General features: G+C 40.5%; 1 protein-coding gene across 1 annotated transcript in view; it reads left to right on the top strand.

Annotated features, from left to right (window-relative positions):
• The first annotated feature begins 2,223 nt into the window (after nt 1–2,223).
• CWF19L2 (CWF19 like cell cycle control factor 2) overlaps nt 2,224–18,557 on the top strand; it is a 133,822-nt gene continuing 117,488 nt past the window's right edge. The window contains exons 1-5 of the mRNA XM_013006234.2: nt 2,224–2,316; nt 5,419–5,529; nt 6,773–6,889; nt 15,614–15,727; nt 17,612–17,731. Coding sequence (XP_012861688.1) covers nt 2,224–2,316; nt 5,419–5,529; nt 6,773–6,889; nt 15,614–15,727; nt 17,612–17,731 — 555 coding nt within the window. The remainder of the gene's footprint in view (nt 2,317–5,418; nt 5,530–6,772; nt 6,890–15,613; nt 15,728–17,611; nt 17,732–18,557) is intronic.

The following is an 18,557-nucleotide window of genomic DNA, read 5'->3' as shown; positions in this document are numbered from 1 at the left end:
CTCACTGACTCAGTGACCCTATAGGACAGGATTGAACTGCCCTTGTGTTTCCGAGACTGGAACTGTTCACAGAACTAGGTAGCTCAGTCTTTCTGATCTTTAGGTTAACAGTCCAATGCATAACCACTCCACTACCAGGGCTCCTCACACAATGTCAGTTACTAAAGTAAAATTCAATCTTCGATAGCAAAAATAACCCACTCACTGCTCTTGAGCTAATTCTGACTCATAGTGACCTCCAAGCAAGACAGGACTGACCCGTGGGTTTCCCACTGTACATCTCTATGGATTAGAAAGCCTCGTTTTTGTGCTGATAGCAAAAATGCAACGAGTAAATTCTATTTTGTATGCCAAACAAGTACACATTATGTGCCCAAGGTTAAGATTTTCATACAATGGCAACTTAGAAACTCTAAAGAAAGCTGCTTGTGAACAAATTTTCAACTATGTTTTAAATTCTCTAAGCACTTGGTCAGTATTTCAAAATGGAGCTTAAGTTGAGAGACAAACATGAACTGCACATAATGAAAAATACTTAGATAAATATGTACAAATAAGATGGGTCCGACAGGGAGAAAATGTAAAACTTCTAAGAAATAAAGCATGGGTGAAGTACAGTGCAAAACTAATGTAACTAATTCATAGAGTTAAAAAAAAATCACTCTAAGCAAAACACTGAATCTTTTTTTTAAATCGTTTTATTAGGGGCTCATACAACTCTTATCAATTGTGTAAAGCACATTTGTACATTCATTGCCCTCAATCTTCTCAAAACATTTGGTCTCCACTTAAGCTCCTGGCATCAGGTCCTCATTTTTTCCCCTCTTTCCCCGCTCCCCCCTCCCTTATGAACCCTTGATAATTTATATATTTTTATTTTGTTATATCTTGCCCTGTCCCATGTCTTCCTTCACCCACTTTTCTGCTGTCCGTCCCCCAGGGAGTAGGTCACATGTAGATCCTTGTAATCGGTTCCCACTTTCCACCCCACCCTCCTCTACCCTCCTAGTATCCCAACTCACACCACTGGTCCTGAAGGGATCATCCGCCCTGGATTCCCTGTGTTTCCAGTTCCTATCTGTACCAGTGTACATCCTCTGGTCTAGCCAGACTTGCAAGGTAGAATTGGGATCATGATAGTGCGGGGTGGGTGGAAGCATTTTGGCAATAGATGATGCTCACCTTCCTGACACAACCGCTGAAGACAAAGCAGGTGCATAAGCAAATGTGGTGAAGAAAGCTGATGGTGCCGGCTATCAAAAGATACAGGGTCTGGGGTCTTAAAGACTTGAGGATAAACAAGCGGCCATCTAGCTCAGAAGCAACAAAGCCCACATGGAAGAAGCAAGTCAGCCTGTGTGATCACAAGGTGTCGAAGGGCTCAGGTATCAGGCATCATCAGAACAAAAAAATCTTATCATTGTGAATAAGGGAGGCGGGACTGCAGAGTGGAGACCCAAAACCAATTTGTAGGTCACTGGACATCCCGTTACAGAAGGGTCTGGGCGAGGAGACGAGCCAGTCAGGGTGCGATGTAGTAACGATGAAACACTGAATCTTTTAAACCAGTTTTGCCCTTCCTGGTTAGCCATTCCGTGGGCTGCGGTCCTCCACTGGACACCAGCAGCAGCTCCGCGGGAGAAAGCCTGGGAACACGCCGGGTGGCTAAGAGTCAGCACTGACTCAAGGCTTCCCCCACCAGCTCCTGTCCCACCATCGTGTGAAACGACGCCTGGCACTAACTGAATCCCGGGGCCCTCTTGCCTGACTCCGGCGATTTTAGCGGAAACACAAGAAAATCCTCAGCTTAGTGCCAAGTGCAAAGCAAACGCACGTCGACACTCACACTCTTCCAGGAGTCCAATACGCGAGCTGAGCGTGACCATTTGGGGACTCTTCAAAAACCAAAGGAAACTCACTGCGTGGATTTCAACGCACTTGGCCCTGCAAAGAGGAAGTGCACCTGACGGTGTCAGACTGTTTACCGAGTAGAAAGCCTCCGCTCTCTCCCGCCGTAACCCTTCAAGCCTCCGAAGGGGCCGCTCTCCAACTGTCACCGGAAGCGGACTTTCCCAGCGCGGTCAGCGTTCTCAGGTCTGCGCATGCCCCGTACATTAAACAGCGCTCCTCCCCCTGATTGGCGAACCCAGTGTGTATGCTCATTTACGACAGCCGTAAAGTGGGGTTTCTCGACGGCTTCCTAGCTTTACGGCGACAACAACTATGGCTGCTGCCAGTGGTAGATTTGAAAGTGCGAGGAGTATCGAAGAACGCAAAGCACAGACCAGGCTTGCCAGGGCCGAAGTGTTGCGCCAGGTATCTCTATCTGGGGACAGTGTGGAGCCCTTCGCCACTGTGGGAGGGTCCCCGAGATTTGGCCTTTTGTCTGCAAGACGTTAGCGGGTTGGTCTTCTCTTGGGACTGCTAAAGTCATCCTTGGGGTTACCCCCAAACGGAGGTTACCTTCTTCATGTGACATGGTCTGACTGGCGCCACTGTTCATTCTTTTTTCAGAGCCACCTGTTCCTCATCTCAGTTTCAATGTCTTTTAAAGCATCCCTTTTGACTTTACTGCTTCCTGGACCCTGCACCTGTAGCGACTCTGCACTATATAGTAATTTACAGCCTTAGTCCTTGCTCTTATTGTATCTGAAATTAAAATTCTCATTTTGAAAGGAGCACGTGGAAAACATTGTAGTAGACTGTATTCGAAAATTTCATTTTCTTGTCTTAATATTGTTGTTAGTTTCAGGATTACTAATTCAGAAAGTTTGACCTCTTGAAAAAGATAGAGAGCCATTGTATTCTGTAGATCAAGATGCAGAAGTGATATACAAAAACTAGAGGAGGAAATAAACCATTGAATTGTCTAACAAGCTAATTCGAGTTGTTTGATAATAGAGGAGAAGAGTTATAGTTGGAGAAGAACGTAGGGTAAAAATGGGACTACAAGATTGTTTGACCGATGAAACATACAGCTTTCCTCTGGTTCTTTAATGCTTCCTCCCCCAGCTATCGTGACTGTAATTCTACCGTACAAACCTGGCTAGATAAGAGCATGCACATGGGTACAGATAAGAGATGGAAACACAGGAAATACAGGACAGATAAACTCCCCGGGACCAATATTGAGAGTAGCCATACCGGGATGGTAAAGGAAGAGTGGGGGTAGAAGGGGGAACTGATCACAATGACCTACTATAACCCCCTCCCAGGGGGATGGACAACAGACAAGGGGGTAAAGGGAGACATCGGACAGTGCAAGTCATGAAAAAATAATTTATAAATTATCAAGGGTTCATAAATTATCAAGGGGAAAAATGAGCTGATACCAAAGCCTCAAGTAGAAGGAAAATGCTTTGAAAATGATGGCAACATATGTGCCAGTGTGCTTGACACGATGGATGGATGGATTGTGATAAGAATTGTAGTAGCCCCCAATAAAAGGATTTATAATTTAAAAAAAGATTGTTTCATGACAGGGATTTTAAACGAGATTACATGTAAAATGCGAAGGAATCAGTAGAGTAGGGATGGTAGTAGATACCAGAAGGCAAAAGGCATAATTATTAGAGTTATATCTCAAAGTGGAAGAGTAGTTAATTAATCACGGACAGGTGCAAGATGGTATTGCGCCCTGACTTCAGTGTATTTAATCTGTCTGTGTAGTAAATATTCTTCATCTTGACTCTGACAAAAATTTCAAGCGGAAATACTTTTGAGCAGTTTTTCGAGGGAGTAGAATTTGTAAGCATACTTTTAAATCTTTAAATCTTCAAAAGTCATATCTGCAAGGAGTGGGGGGCAGTGAGTATGTGTTGAGTTGCTAACCGCAATGTTAGCAGTTTGAAACCACCAGCCGCTCTGTGGGAGAAAGAAAGGCCTTATACTCTCTTAAAGAGTTACGGTCTTGGAAACCCACAGGAGCAGTTCTACCCTGCCTGATGGGGTCACAATAATGAGTCACAATAATGGGGTCACAATAAAGGACTCCCTGGCAATGAGTTTATTTTTTTTTTTGGAAGCCATATCAGCAAACTTGGCTTTATTTGTTCTCATTTAGGGCTTTATTTGTTCTCATTTAGTGTTCTTGTGAAAGATTTATTCATTGATATCTAAATGTGACCATTTTGAGGTTTTGGTGAAGCTTGTTGGATGTTATTGGTGGGCAGGCAAGGGAGAACATTTTTATTTGTGAAAGAAGAGGTGGTTGCATAGCAGTTCTGAGGTGACTCAGTTGGCAAAGAATAGCGATCTGTTAGATTGTTGAAAAGGAACTATATTACAGAGCGTGAGACAAGGCCTGATAACTCATTAGAACCTGAGAGAATGAGACGATTTCATGCCCAAGGAGATGCTGAGGCAAGTTGGAAATATCATAGCCATTCCTCATAGCCCTGCCATGTTCTTTTGGTCTAGGGGGAAAGTTCTGCAGAGATTTAGATCAGCTAAGTTTGGGTTTAAGAAGCCCTAGTGCTTTACTGTGCTACCTGTTGGGCTGCTAATGAGGGTTAGTACGTCAACCCCACCAGCTGCTCCATAGGAGAACGATGGGTCTATAGCGTTGGAAACCCTAAGTGACCCCAAAGTCAGAATCGACTGGATGATAGTGGGTTCAGGTTTAGGTGTGGCCACCCAGTGGGTTATTTTACTTTTTTGACTGCTGTAGACTTGCGATAAATTACCCAGGTAGATGTTTTATAGCACCTAATTTTTATTTCAGCAAACATGAACTTCTATATGAAGGGCTTCTTGTGGAAATAGATAAGAGAGATGTAGTTTCTTACTTTAGGCAATATATTGGGAAGTAAAGAGAATTTCAGAATATAACCATGGTATACTTAGTAGGAGAGATGTATAGAGTTTGAAAAACACTAACCCCAGCTTTGGAATTTGGGAGTGATAATGAGAGGCTGGGAAAAATCTCCTTGAGAAAATTAGCTTTAGTTGATAATTTGTGACAGCTAATTAAAATAATCAGTGTAACGACGTGGGTTTTAGAAGGAAGCAGTGTTGGAGGGCATGGGAAGGAAGAGAAGCATGTGTGTTGTGAGAGTTTGGAGGCCAATCTTCGGTTACAAAAGCTAAGGAGCTAACAGTGGAACTACTGAAGGGAAAGACAGTTTAAGTGATACTTGAGGGGGTGAGAGGTTAAGGGGCGGAGAGAATCTAGAATAGGTTCTAGCATCGGTCTATTCCTGATTGGTGGCCCATTTCACCAGAGATCAGTAATGTGGATGGGAAGGATTAAGAAAAAAGTCTCTATAGTTGGACAAAAGTAAATTCATGGCAAGAAAAGTAAATTGATGGCAAGACATAGAAAATTCAAGTCAGTATCTTATGAAAAAGGGAGAGGTCTTTCTTTTTTCTGTGTGAAAAATATTTGGTAAGTTGTTAATTTTCTTTTTCCATGTTTAGGCTAAAGCAGATTTTGAAAAGGAAGAAAGGTGTAGAGAACTTAAGCGTCTTCGGGGTGAGGATACGTGGATGCTATCCGATGTCAATGAGCGAATTGAACAGTTCTCACAGGTGAAACTTCCATGTTTTCCTGATGGAAACACATCTGCTTTCTTTGTACTTAATAAGTTAATATGGGATGAGTAACTTCATAGCATTCTCCTAAGTAACAGAGTATCACATAGTTGGCATTATTCAGTATCTTTATTTAGCTGTTGTCACATTGGGAAGATCTTGCTACTTATGTTAGCTAGTAGAAGACTTACCGTATATAATCATTTATAAGCTGAGTTTTTCCAACACATTTTTTATGCCGTTTTTGTGGTAAAATTAGGTGCCTCAGCTGATATTTGGGTCGGCTTATACTTGAGTATATATGGTGGATTAAAATTTCTGCCTCAGTTGTAGCAAGTTTAGCAAATTAGATCTAAAAATTATATTTAAACCATGTTTTGTTCTTTTTGTCTCAGTTCTTTTTCTCCCTCCACCATTTAATTTATGCTATTTTGTTCTGTATTATGTGGTTTAATAATCTTCTGTCAATCCCTTTGGAGGGGGTCATATAAGAATACACACATGTACATATTTATGCATTTTGTAAAGTACCTACTTATATTTTTATATCTGCTAGATACTCATTGTATTGTATTATAACATAATATAGCATATTATAAATATTATGTAATGCATATTGTATAATACTAATGAAGCATATAAGTGAGATTTCTTACCATAAACGTATGAGAGAAGTTTTAATTTCAGTTAAATTTATTTGTGGATTCATTTGACAGATACAAAAAATAAATACATAAATAGGTGTTTTTTAAAATATACAAATATATGTTTGTATATATTCTTCTGTGATCCCCAGAGGGATTCATGTAAGATTATTAGGCCATGCAAATATATAGTAAAATAGTAGAAATTGAAATTAAGGGAAAAAGGAAGAGTTGAGAAATGAAGAACAAAATGTAGTTTAAAGTGCATAATATTTGAAATCTAATTAGTAGTATAAATATTATGGGAGAAGCACTCTGCTTCTGTAAAGATTACGGTCTTGAAAACCCTATTGGGCAGTTCTACCCTGCCCTATAGATTTACTGTGAGTTGAAATTGACTTGATGGCTGTGATGTCTGTATTATAGATGAATATTAAGGTTTTTTTGTAGGACTGTCTTTAGTTACTTATAGTTTTGTCTCATTTTATGGGACATTTGGAGTTTTTTGGAAGGTGGATTTTTTTTGTCCCCTCAAAAATGTGTGTGTACTTTTAAAATATGGACCTGAAGTTTTATTTTACCTATTCACAATGTAGGAGCACTCTGTGAAGAAAAAGAAGAAAGACAAACACTCCAAAAAGGTAAAGAAAGAGAAGAAGAAAAAGAACAAGAAACAGAAGTATGAAAAAAATGAATCATCTGATAGTTCATCAGTAAGTATGTAGTAAAACTACCAAAGAACTGTTTAATATTTAAAAAAATATAATAGATTAATATATGGGAACTGGGAAAAAAAATTACTGGCTATCATGGGGATTCCCAGAAAGTAATGGAAACTTAGGCGTTGGTTTCTAGAAAAAGGGAAAATAGAGAAAGATGGTTTAGGAATCATTTTTTGGTGTGGCCATTAAATTGGATGAAATGCTTAAAGAAATTGTAAGGAAAAAGACACTGACATTTAAGAGCCCAGCAGTAAGTAAAGGACACTAAGAAGATGTGGTTAGAGAGTAAGGAGGAGGAAAGGGCAGCTTTGTAAGCACAGGGAAGAGAGTTTGAAGACATTTAAGAATCTGTTACCCTTGTCAGGTGCTTATGTAATTTTAGGAGCTAAGGAGAGTAATTGGGTCTGTAGTGTCTTTGGTCAGAAGAAAGGAAAGCAGGTGAAATCCTTCACAGTTGTTTTCAGGAAGACAGGTGTGTGTTTGTAAGGTGTGGAATTCCTTTGCAGTAAACAATTTGATCATGGTTCCTGAGAGTAGGACCCTATCTGAGGCCTGTTAACTAAGAGGGATCCCATGGGGACCTAATGTTACCTAAACCTCAGGAGGCCATGTGGTGATGTCAATAAAAGCCTTGGAAGTTGGAGGCTCACTGGGGCTTCCAGGTGAGAATGAGTGCAAACCTATTCTCTGGAGGGTAAAGCTTGTCTTCTGGGGATATGGAAGCTCTGTACTAAAGACTCCTTCTGGACCTTGTTCTTCTTGTTCACATCTCTTATTCTTGTGTATTAAACCTAGCCTTATTGCTGTGGTTTGTCAGTTCCATTGGTTATTGAACTGAAGAAATAGAGAAGGGACTGGTAAGTGCAGTCGTGCCTGGATAAACGGAGATCCGAGAGAAAAGGCTGCTCTGAGCAGCTGTGGTCCGAACTGACCAGGAAAGGAAAGCTGAGCCTTCCCTGGACTGGTTTGAGCTTACGAAGTTTTTTATTAAAAAATAATATTTTTGCTAGATGTACAATTTTAGGTGTATAATTCTTTGTCTTTCTGCCTTTTAAAATGCAATTCCATAGTCATCTAGTTTTTGTTTTTTCCCTCTATATGTCTTTTTATATTAGATGCTTACGAAATTTTTTTCCTTTTGTCATTTTTTTAAAAATCGCATATCACCTGTGATGTATTTGTGTGTGCTCTGCTTTGGTTACGTTCTACTTTAATTTGCGAGTTTAAAATTTCCATCATATTTGAAAATTTCCAGCCATAGTTGTTTCTTTTCTTAATATTGTCCCACAAGTTGCTGAGATTCTGTTTACTTTCTTTCTAGGCTTTTTGCTGGCTTTCTTTTTTTTATCTTATTCTAACCCTAACCCTAACCACCCTAACCCAAACCCTAACCACCCTAACCCAAACCCTAACCACCCTAACCCTAACCCTAACCACCCTAACCCTAACCCTAGGCTTTTTGCTTTCTATGCTTGAGTTGTTTTTCTAAACTTTTTATTGTGATGTTAGTGAAGGTTTATTTAGTAAATTGGTTTTCAGTAGTTCATACATATTGTGACATTGATTGCCATCCCTACTGCAGGGGCAGTGAAGTAATTAATATTTAATTATTCATATGAATGATCTAATTAATAATTATTTGGCTTATCTAGCAAAAGTCTCTAGCTCCTACCAAATGATTTGTCGCTGTATGGGTCTGGTAAGAAGGTGGGGGAAAATATTGTTACTCACCTGTGAGTAATTTCAAACAGGATTTCCTGGAATGGCATTGTGCTGTGTATAAAATAAGCCCTCTGAAAAGCAGAAGGAGGGATCTCATTACTAGCAAGAGCCAGGAGTGGAGTGGGTCCTGTGAAGCTGAGTTCCCTAGGCATTGAACCTCCTGCATCCACAAGAGTTAGTTACACCATTAGAGGAGCAGTAGCAGAACCAGAGCCAGAACATGGAACAGAGTGATGTGCTTTCCCAACCCACGGAGCAAGTCCAGATGAGCGCTTTTGTGCAGGAAGCTGGCTTACGGAGTGGGATTCCGCTGGGCATTTAACTGGGGAAGCTGACCTTGCTGACCCACCAACGTGAAGATGAGTGGCTTTGGGCTGAGGCTTACTGGAGTAGGGTGCCTCGGGACACTGCATTCGGGAAGTTGGGCTTACTGTCACACAGTTTGAGCCGAATGCCTTCAGGTTGAGACAGAGTGGTATGTCCCTTTAAGTATTTATTAGTAGACTTGAAATATTGTAACATGTCCTGGTAAACAAATACCCTGAGCATTTCTCACTGGCATAACAATTTGTTAACTTTCTCAATAAATCCTTTAATCGTGGATTTTGTCTGTGAGTTTCTGTGTAGCCATTTCAATGGACATTAGAACCTATCAAGGTCAAACAGTGGACACTAATTAAGACTAGACACCCAAAATGTAACAGCACTCTTCAAAAGTCCTCCTCCATGTAGTTCCCTTTTCTATTTGCCCTTCTTTTCTATCCCTGCCTGCTTTGTGAGCGTTATCCCTGGGCAGAGGTGCCCTTGTGGTCTTTCATGGTTGATTATTTTAAGGACAACATATCACTTGGTGTTCTGTTGTTGTTCGGTGCTGTTGCGTCTGTTCTGATTCATGTGACGCTCTGCACAGCAGAATGACACTGCCCAGCCGTGCACCGTCCTCCCAATTGTTATGTTGGTGCCCATTGCTGCACCTACTGTGTCACTCTGTCTCATGGGAAGTTCTATTATTTTTTACTGCCCTTCAGTTTTCCCAAGTATGACAGCCTTTTCCAGGCCTTGCGCTCTCTGGTATCATTGGCTGGTCTGTTTGGCTGAAAGTTGAGTCCGAGGGAGATAGGCTTCAGTTTGGCTAAATTTATTACAGTTTCTTTAGGTTTAGATGTACTGACCTTTTGTAGTAGCAAATGTGTTGTGTGGCCCTGCTTAGCAAAACTGTCATTTCAGATACTGCTATTTTTGTTAAAAGTTGTATTTGGATTGTGTTTTATATCTTTTAATTATGTTCATGTATGCATTTCCTTGAATATATATATTTATGTGTTGTATCTTTTTGTTTGTTGTGTCATCTCTTGCTCCTTGTTCTGTTTCTGTTAAAGGGTTACTATTTCCTGCTTACTTGAAAGTTTTGTTTGTTAGGCTATGTTGTGAGTGCTAGATTGTGTTGAAGTCATTTAAAGGATGCTGAGTTTTCTTTTGGCCGGGATTTAGTTTCTTGGGGATAGTTTAATATTTATTTTTTATTTTTTTGCCTAATCTGTTTAAAAAAAATATCATTTTATTAGGGGTTCATACAGCTCTTATCACAATCCATAGATACATCAATTGTGTAAAGCACATTTGTACATTCATTGCCCTCATCATTCTCATTTGTACATTCACTGCCCTCAACATTCTCAAAACATTTGCTCTCCACTTAAGCCCCCGGCATTAGGTCCTCATTTTCCCCCTCCCTCCCCGCTCCCTCCTCCCTCATGAGCCCTTGATAATTTATAAATTATTTTGTCATATCTTGCCCTGTCCGACATCTCCCTTCACCCACTTTTCTGTTGTCTGTCCCTCAGGGAGGAGGTCACATGTAGACCCTTGTAATCGGTTCCCCCTTTCCAACCCACTCTCCCTCTACCCTCCCAGTATCGCCACTCACACCACTGGTCCTGAAGGGATCACTGGCCCTGGATTCCCTGTGTTTCCAGTTCCTATCTGTACCAGTGTACATCCTCTGGTCTAGCCAGATTTGCAAGGTAGAGTTTGCATCATGATGGGGGTGGGGGAAGCATTTAGGAACTAGAGGAGGAAAGTTGTATTTTTCATCGTTGCTACATCACACCCTGACTGGCTCGTCTCCTCCCCGAGACCCCTCTGCAAGGGGATCTCCAGTGGCCTACAAATGGGCTTAATAATTTTTGTTGTATGTGTTGATGTCTTATTAGTGTGTGTAGGGTTGTCTTTAGAGATGGCTTAGGAAAGACACAACCTTTGTAAGTTCTTTACTGATTCCTCTGGAGGTTAAATGAGTTTTTTCTATTCTGACTGGTAAGAACTAGAACTTCCAGCTCTGCGACGTCTAAAGTTTGTCCTGCATATAGTGTTCCAGGAATTGCTCTTTCCTGGGAAATTATTCTTTGCCTGTAGATCGTCATCCTAATCACATATAGTATAGTATTCAGCTAATCCTGCACTCCTGAGAGCCAGTGTCTATAGCCAGTTGTTTAGTTTTCTAGTCGTTTAGGGTAAGAGGCTAAGTTTAATGCCATTTATTTTACTATGGTCAGAAACAAATACTCGAAAGCCCTTCCTCCCCTCCTTTTTTTTTTTTAAGGGCTAGTACTTTTCTGTCTTAGTCCTACCTCTTAGAGTTTGACTGCTGTATAGGTGTGGTTAATCACAAAGGTTATAGGTGAGGAGAGTCCTGGGAGGTAGGTTGAATCAGGGGCACATTCATCTTTGTGCTGTATGAATTCTATAATCAGAAAAGAAATGAGGTTGAAGATTGGAGCAAGAGGAACATCTGTTGTGCTGAATTGATAAGGTGAAATTAATGCTGATGAAAATGAGCAATACAACCAAGAGAAAGGGAGTGGAGGAGCATTATATTCATTCATAAGTTCAAGTCATGGTGAGAGAGGGTTCTATCTGCAGACTTATTAAGCAAATGATGCCTGAGCTGAGACTTGAAGGATGAGTAAGAAATAGCTGAACAAAGAAAAGTGGGCTTGGGTATTCCATGCACAAAGAATTGCAAGACCAAAGGGAGTAGAAAATTGTAGCAGCTTGAAGTATGACAGAGACAGAGTTTAGAGAGAAGTTTGTATGTGTATATGAAAAAAATAACTAAGCAGTTTGTGTTACACTAGATCAGAAGACCAGGGCACTGGGTGCTGATGAAACTAAGGTTTAATAGGACATTGTAAGCTAAAAGATTTGACTTCCTTCAGTAGTAAGCATAGCATTTAATTAGCTTCAGCTGCATCTATCAGGAAATCTCAAAGAGCTATTGGTTTAAATAAGGTAGAAGTTTGTTTTTCTCTCAAAATCAAATGGCCACTCTTGGGCTAGGTGGTTGTCTGGGACAAAGGCTCTTATCATTTTGTCCTCCCATCATTTCTTCTGGCATTGCTTCTTCATTCTGATAGTAGGAAGGAGGATGCCCTCTTTCTTTTTGACTTCCAGAAAGTCCTCCATTTACCCTGGATATTTTAGTAAGAGGTGGCTGTGATGAGCTATTCCCTTATATTAATATAAATGTATTTGTGGTGGGTCTTGGACAAGGAAAGGGCACAAGGAAAACCGAAGTACAGGAGATGATTTTGACAATTCCAGGTGTCTAGGTGAGAAGGAGAATGATCTGATCTGGGCCTGCTTGTTTTAAGATGGAGTAGAGAGAATGTCTAACAGTAGGGCTTCTTGGTAGTAGATACCAGAAACTGATCTTAAATTGGTTTGTTCCAAAAAAAGGAGGGTGGAGGCAGCTTACTTTAAAATTACTGGAGTGTAAAAGCAGATCTTTTCAGTAGAGAGGTGTAATGAGATTAAAACCGAGATTTTCTTGCTGAATTTTTTAGTGTGTTCTTTGAAGTAGTTTTAGCAGGTTAATGAGGGTAGAAGCCTGAAAAAAAAATGATGTGGGGTATATATGACATGAACGGGGAAGGGGAATCCAACTCCAAAGCTAAGTCTTAGGAGGGGCAGACTCCCGTCCACACTCCAACATCCTTTACCCTGTTCTGCCCCAGCATCCTTTTCAGGACATTCCTCTCCCATGATCTTGATCCTGATCATTTCTGTTCTTCCACGGCCTTACTCCATCAATTATCTCATCCTTTTCAACCGCAGCATCTACTGCCTAGAAATAATGCTCAAGTACTTCCCATCCTTTGATGGCATTTGGGAATAAAAGAGACCTTTTTTTTTTTTTTTCCAATCATTTTATTAGGGGCTCATACAACTCATCACAGTCTATACATACATCAGTTGTGTAAAGCACATTTGTACATTCATTGCCCTCATCATCCTCAACACATTTGCTCTCAACTTAAGCCCCCAGCATCAGGTCCTCATTTTTTTCTCCTCCCTCCCTGCTCCCCCCTCCCTCATGAACCCTTGATAATTTATAAATTATTATTTTGTCATATCTTTCCCTGTCTGACGTCTCCCTTCACCCACTTTTCTGTTGTCCGTCCCCCAGGGAGGAGGTCACATGTAGATCCTTACAATCGGTTCCCCCTTTGAGTCCATATCTCCTTCTAATAGCAAGTTATAACTTCAACTTTAAGCTATTCTTCTTGAAAAACAGTCTACATATACTACCCTCACATCCTCACTCATATACATCTCTCAAAGTTCTACAATATTGCTCTGTGGTGAAGTGCAATTACATAGCATGGCTCTTCTATCATAGTCTTGTAGACTCCCACCAAACGATTGGATCACACCATGAAAATAGGGTGTGTGAAACTAATGAAGGGAGTGGATCCGTTTTTCCATTCTAAGTGTAAAGTGAGCCATTTCAAAAGCAGGAGCAGAGAGTCTCAGGAGCCATACTCAGTCAGGGTGCTGTGTGAAGCAGCAGCAGCAAAGACGAGTGGTGGGCTGGGACAAGGAATACTGAGTGCCTTTGGGCAGGGTACTAGCTTGCCCTTTGGACATTTATCACCCCTGAAGGATCTTTGTTGCACTTGTCCAAGCAGGACAGAGGCCTAGGGAGCAAGTACCTGAGAGGCCAAGGACCAGAGAGAGACATGGCTGCCAGCATGGCTGAGATGAGGCACTACAGACAAAAGAGCTACATCCTTATAATTTTGTAACCTGTTAACTTCCCTACTAAACCCCTGTCATGAGTGTTGTCTGTGAGCTCTCTGTGGCCACTGATGGATGATGGGCAAGTAGAAGAGCAGAATGTCAAGGAAAGGATGCTGGGGCAGAACAGGGTGAAGGATGGTGGAGAGTGGAGGGGGGAGTATGGCCTCTCATAGGAATTAGCCTTCGTTTAACTGCAGTGGTAAATCATCATGTTTGGGTTTATCTAAGGCTAGAGATTACTTAAAAGCTGTTGCTTTGTTTGTGAATGTCAAGCAATTGGTCAAAATCTATGTGGAATGAGAAAAATCTATAGCTTTAGAAGACCTGTAAGGAAGAAACCTGAAAATTTTTAAATAAATTTTAATTTTAGGAAATAGTTACTCCCACCAAAGAGAGTGATGATTTATTTTTGTTTCTTAGATTATAAATTCCTTTTTAGTGGCTATGACCAAACAATAGGAACTAAATGTCTTTCAATAGCTTTGACAGTGTAATATGAGCAGCCCAGCAGTCTGTTTATAGTGATTATTAAAAAAAAAGATAACTATGTCGACCAGTAGTTCTCAGGTTTCTATAAATCAAGGCCCTAAGTGAGTGAAATCTGTGCATTGTGGGAACAGTTGAGAATTGAGATGCTAGAAAACACATATTTACTCAATGTGGTTTATACCTAATTTTCAAGAACGTAATAGAATGGAAGAACACTGGTCTCATTCAGAAAACCCAGGTTTTAATACTAGCCTTGTTATTGCTTTTTTCCTTCTCTTGGTTTCAAAGCTTCTTAACTATGCATTACCAAGTAGTTTTCTACACTTAACTTCCTCAGCCCTAGATTTTTGTGCCAGATTACTCTAATCTGTATCCTGATTTTCCACTTTGATACCATGTAACCTTGGACAAGTAATTTAATTTCCAGGAGCTTTCTTTATATGTAAGGAGCAATGGTGGTGCTGTGAGTTAGGCTTTGGGCTGCTAACCGTGGTCAATGGTTCAAACCAATAGCTGCTTTGAAAGAAAATATGAGATTTTCTGCTTCCATAGAGGCTTAATAACCTCAGAATAGGGTATTAATAGGTTTAATAATGTCCTTTTGAGTTATAATTGACTTCATGGCAATGAGCTTAGGGTTACTTTCCTTATATGTAAGAGTCTGATGACATGGCACTTAAGCATTTGGCGGTTCAAACTTGCCACCTGTTCGCAGGAGAAAGATGAGGCTGGCTGTCCGCACCTGTAAAGATTTTCTCTCTTGGGAACCATAGAAGTAATCTGTCCTATAAGATTACTGTGAGTCAGAATCAAGTTGATAGTGGGTTTGGTTTGGTGGGTTGGGTTCCTGATATGTAAAACCTAAGAAATAACTTACAATTTTGCTGTAGAGTTAGCATGAACAATGTATTTATTGAGAACCAAACCTAACACCTGGCATAATGATGATTTAATAGTCTTGCGTTTAAACAGAACAAGTGTCATCACAGTCTAGCTGTTACCTGAGATCTGGGTGTTTTTAGATCCAAGGAAATCTAAGGATTTTAAACGTAAGGACAAACGACAAACTCATTTACTTGCGTATATTTTATTTTCCCTGGGTAAAGATGTCCGGATGGTTGATGTCAGTGGGAACCGCAGCTTTATGCTGGAGTGCATTATCTCGCAGTGGCTCTAGTTGTTTTTTCTTTTCTCTTGGTTTTGATAATAAACTACTAAGAAAACAGAACTAATTTTTTGGCATTTTGTGGGCTTAATTGAAAGTAGTGGGTGTTCAAGTTTTCAAGTTTTTAAAAGGGAACTAGAGTGTTAGAATTTTGCTTAGGAAAATTGACACCTGAATTTCCAGCATTTAGCAACCCAGAATTTTCATATCAATCTATGTAAATTTAAGAATTTCACTTCCGTGCTAATTATTCTTAGAGTTCTGAAGATGAGTGGGTTGAAGCAGTTCCATCTCAGGCTCCTCGCAAAGAAAAGGCCTGGAAAGTGAAAGAGGAAAAGTCAGAACAGGGCGATGACAGTGAAATGATCCAGGTAAGACACCTACTTTTAAATGTCAAAGCGTTGATTTTAATTAGATGAATGCCGAAATGAAAGATGGTTATCATTTATTCAGGAGCAAAGCCAGCCTGAAGATATACTTCAGTGAGTAATTTGTGGCAATAATGCCACATCTTGAGCCTTTGGACGCAATTTCTCCTCTTGCTGTGGCAAAGTGAGACATTGACTTCCATTTCCTTAGAAGGTTTCCTGGCCCTGGTGCTGATTGCCAGCGGCACTTTCCCTTTCTTACCAGGAGCCTTGCTCTCTCACTACCAGTCACAGAGTTCAGTCATACGAGGGTGCCCTGAAAACCCTGGAACTGAGCAGGGCGGAGTGGAGCTTTCGTAGCATGCATTTTTCTCACTAGGTGAGCATCCAGCAACTCCTCTGAGCTAGTGCACTTAGCAGCTCCTGGGAAGGTTCTTGCTGGTCTCTGAATTTCTTCTTGAAAGCAGTTTTACTTGAACCTTGTTTTTGTGATGGCCAATTTAAGAGTGTGTGGTTGTGAAATGTTTCCTGCTCAGGAAAAATGCCACAGAAACTGTTGTGATGTTGAACACAACTTACAAGGACAGTGCTATGGGAAAAACTCAAGTGTGCAAGTGGTTTTCTCATTTCAAAAAAGGTGAAATGTCGATTGATGACAAACCTCATTCTGTACGCCCGTCAACTTTGCTAATGGACGAAAATGTTGACTCAGTACATTTGGAGTTCGTTCCACCAGGTCAGACTGTTAATCAGCTTTCTATACAGAGGTTCTGAAAAGATTGCATAACAGTGTGTGACAATCAAGGCCTGATTTGTGGTAGGCAGGGGACTGGTTTTGTCACCACCACAACGCACCTGCTCACGCAGCCATCTCTGGGTCCCAGTTTTTGGCAAAAAAACAGTATGTCTCTCTTGCTCCACGCACCGTACTCACGTGACCTTGCTCTGTGCACCCTTCTTGTTTCTGTGAATGAAAAGGGACATGAAAGGATGGTGATTTGAAGATGTAGATGAGGCGAAGAAAAAACAAGGGAGGTGCTGTCAGCCATCCAAACATGGATGAGTTTGTAAATGTTCCCAAGAATGGAATCACAGATTTGACAAATGTATTAAGTATAATGGAGAATATTTTGAAGGTGATAAGGTTGTTTTGTAAAAAAATTTAAATACATAAAAAAAAAACCCTGGGTTTTTTTGTACCCCCATATATATATATAATATATAAATGCTTTATATATTATATATGTCTTGGTTCTTTTCCCCTCTTACTTCCTTCCGTAATGTTCTTAGCAACCCTTACAGCTAAATAATTCATACATTTGGGGTATCATTTATATGCTCAAGGAGGGAAGAAATTTTTCCTCTATTAGTCATGGACGAAGGAAGAAGGTAAGCAAAATGAATGCTTAATTGCTTGTTTAGTGCCACACTGCTGGATGATTTAATATCTGATTTCTCATTCTTTATGAAAGTTCTGAAAAAGATAAAAAGATTCCTTCCCCCCAGTAAATAGCCTTTAATTTTGAGTGCTTCAGGGGGTATAGTAAAATTGAGCAGAAAGGACAGTGAGTTCCCACATTACCCCTACGATCACCCGTTATTAATATCTTGAATTTGTGTGGCACATTTGTTAGAATTAATGAACCAATGTTCATAGGTTATTATTAACTGAAGTCCATATTTACATTGGAATTTACTCTGTGTGGTACAGTCCTGTGCTGTTGGCAAAAAGGAAGGGCGTTGACCCCATTCTCAAGAGGAGGAAAATAAAGCTTATAGAGATTAAGAAACTCGCTTCAGGTTGCATCATTTTATGTCCAGGTTTATTAAATGTTTATTGTTAAATTTTAATCACTTTAGCTTGAAATGACTTCCTGTTTTTGACAGAGGGATGAGTGGATGACCGTTGACTTTATGTCTGTTAAAACTGTATCCTTATCATCACTCAAAGCTGAGAAAGAAACCAGAAGGAAAATTGAGCAGGAAAATGCCCAAGCAGCTGAGCAGGTAAGTGTTTCATGTGTGTTAACTTTCTAGTTTTCTCTATGAGAAGCTAATAAGAACATTTACATAAATCCACGTTTACTTGAGAAGATATTCTCTTTTGTGTTGTTTAATAAGATTAATGGGACAAACTTTGAAATGTGACATAAGTTTCTTTAAAATAAGTTTCCTTTAGGACAGTGGTTTTCAACCTTCCTAATGCCACAACCCTTTAATACAGTTCCTCATGTTGTGGTGACCCCCAACCATAAAATTATTTTCGCTGCTACTTTATAACTGTCATTTTGCTACTGTTATGAATTGGGTAATCCCTGTGAAAGGGTTGTTTGACTCCTCCCCAAGGGGTCGCGACCCACAGGTTGAGAACCGCTGCTTTGGGAAGTCAGGTTAGAGGTATCCTGAGATTTATACATGTGTTTGATTGAAGGTAATTGAGTGACTATTACAAGGAAAGTTGTTGCTATTGGGTGTCATCTAGTGAGCTCCAACGCACAGTGACCCTACGCACAGCAAAACCAAAACCAAAACACTGCGGGGTCCTGCACCATCCTCACAAGTGTTCCTGTCACGGAGCCCGTTGATGCAGCCACTGTGTCAGTCCCTCTCATTGAGGGCCTTCCTCTTGTTCACCCCCTTGGCCCTCCACTTTACCAAACATGCTGTCCTTCTCCAGGCACTAGGCTCTTCTGACAGTCTGTCCAAAATATGTGCCATGAAGTCTTGCCATCCTTGCCTTTAAAGAGCACTCTGGCCTTACTTCTCCCAATGCAGACAGTTTGCAAATTTGTATCTGTTCCTGTTTTGCTACATTGACTTAACCAATTTGAAC

This window comes from Echinops telfairi, unplaced genomic scaffold, assembly GCF_000313985.2.
Source record: "Echinops telfairi isolate 266 unplaced genomic scaffold, ASM31398v2 ScPeMD7_7421;HRSCAF=8459, whole genome shotgun sequence".
Taxonomy (NCBI): Eukaryota; Metazoa; Chordata; class Mammalia; order Afrosoricida; family Tenrecidae; genus Echinops; species Echinops telfairi.
This window is presented reverse-complemented; position numbering and strand designations above follow the sequence as displayed.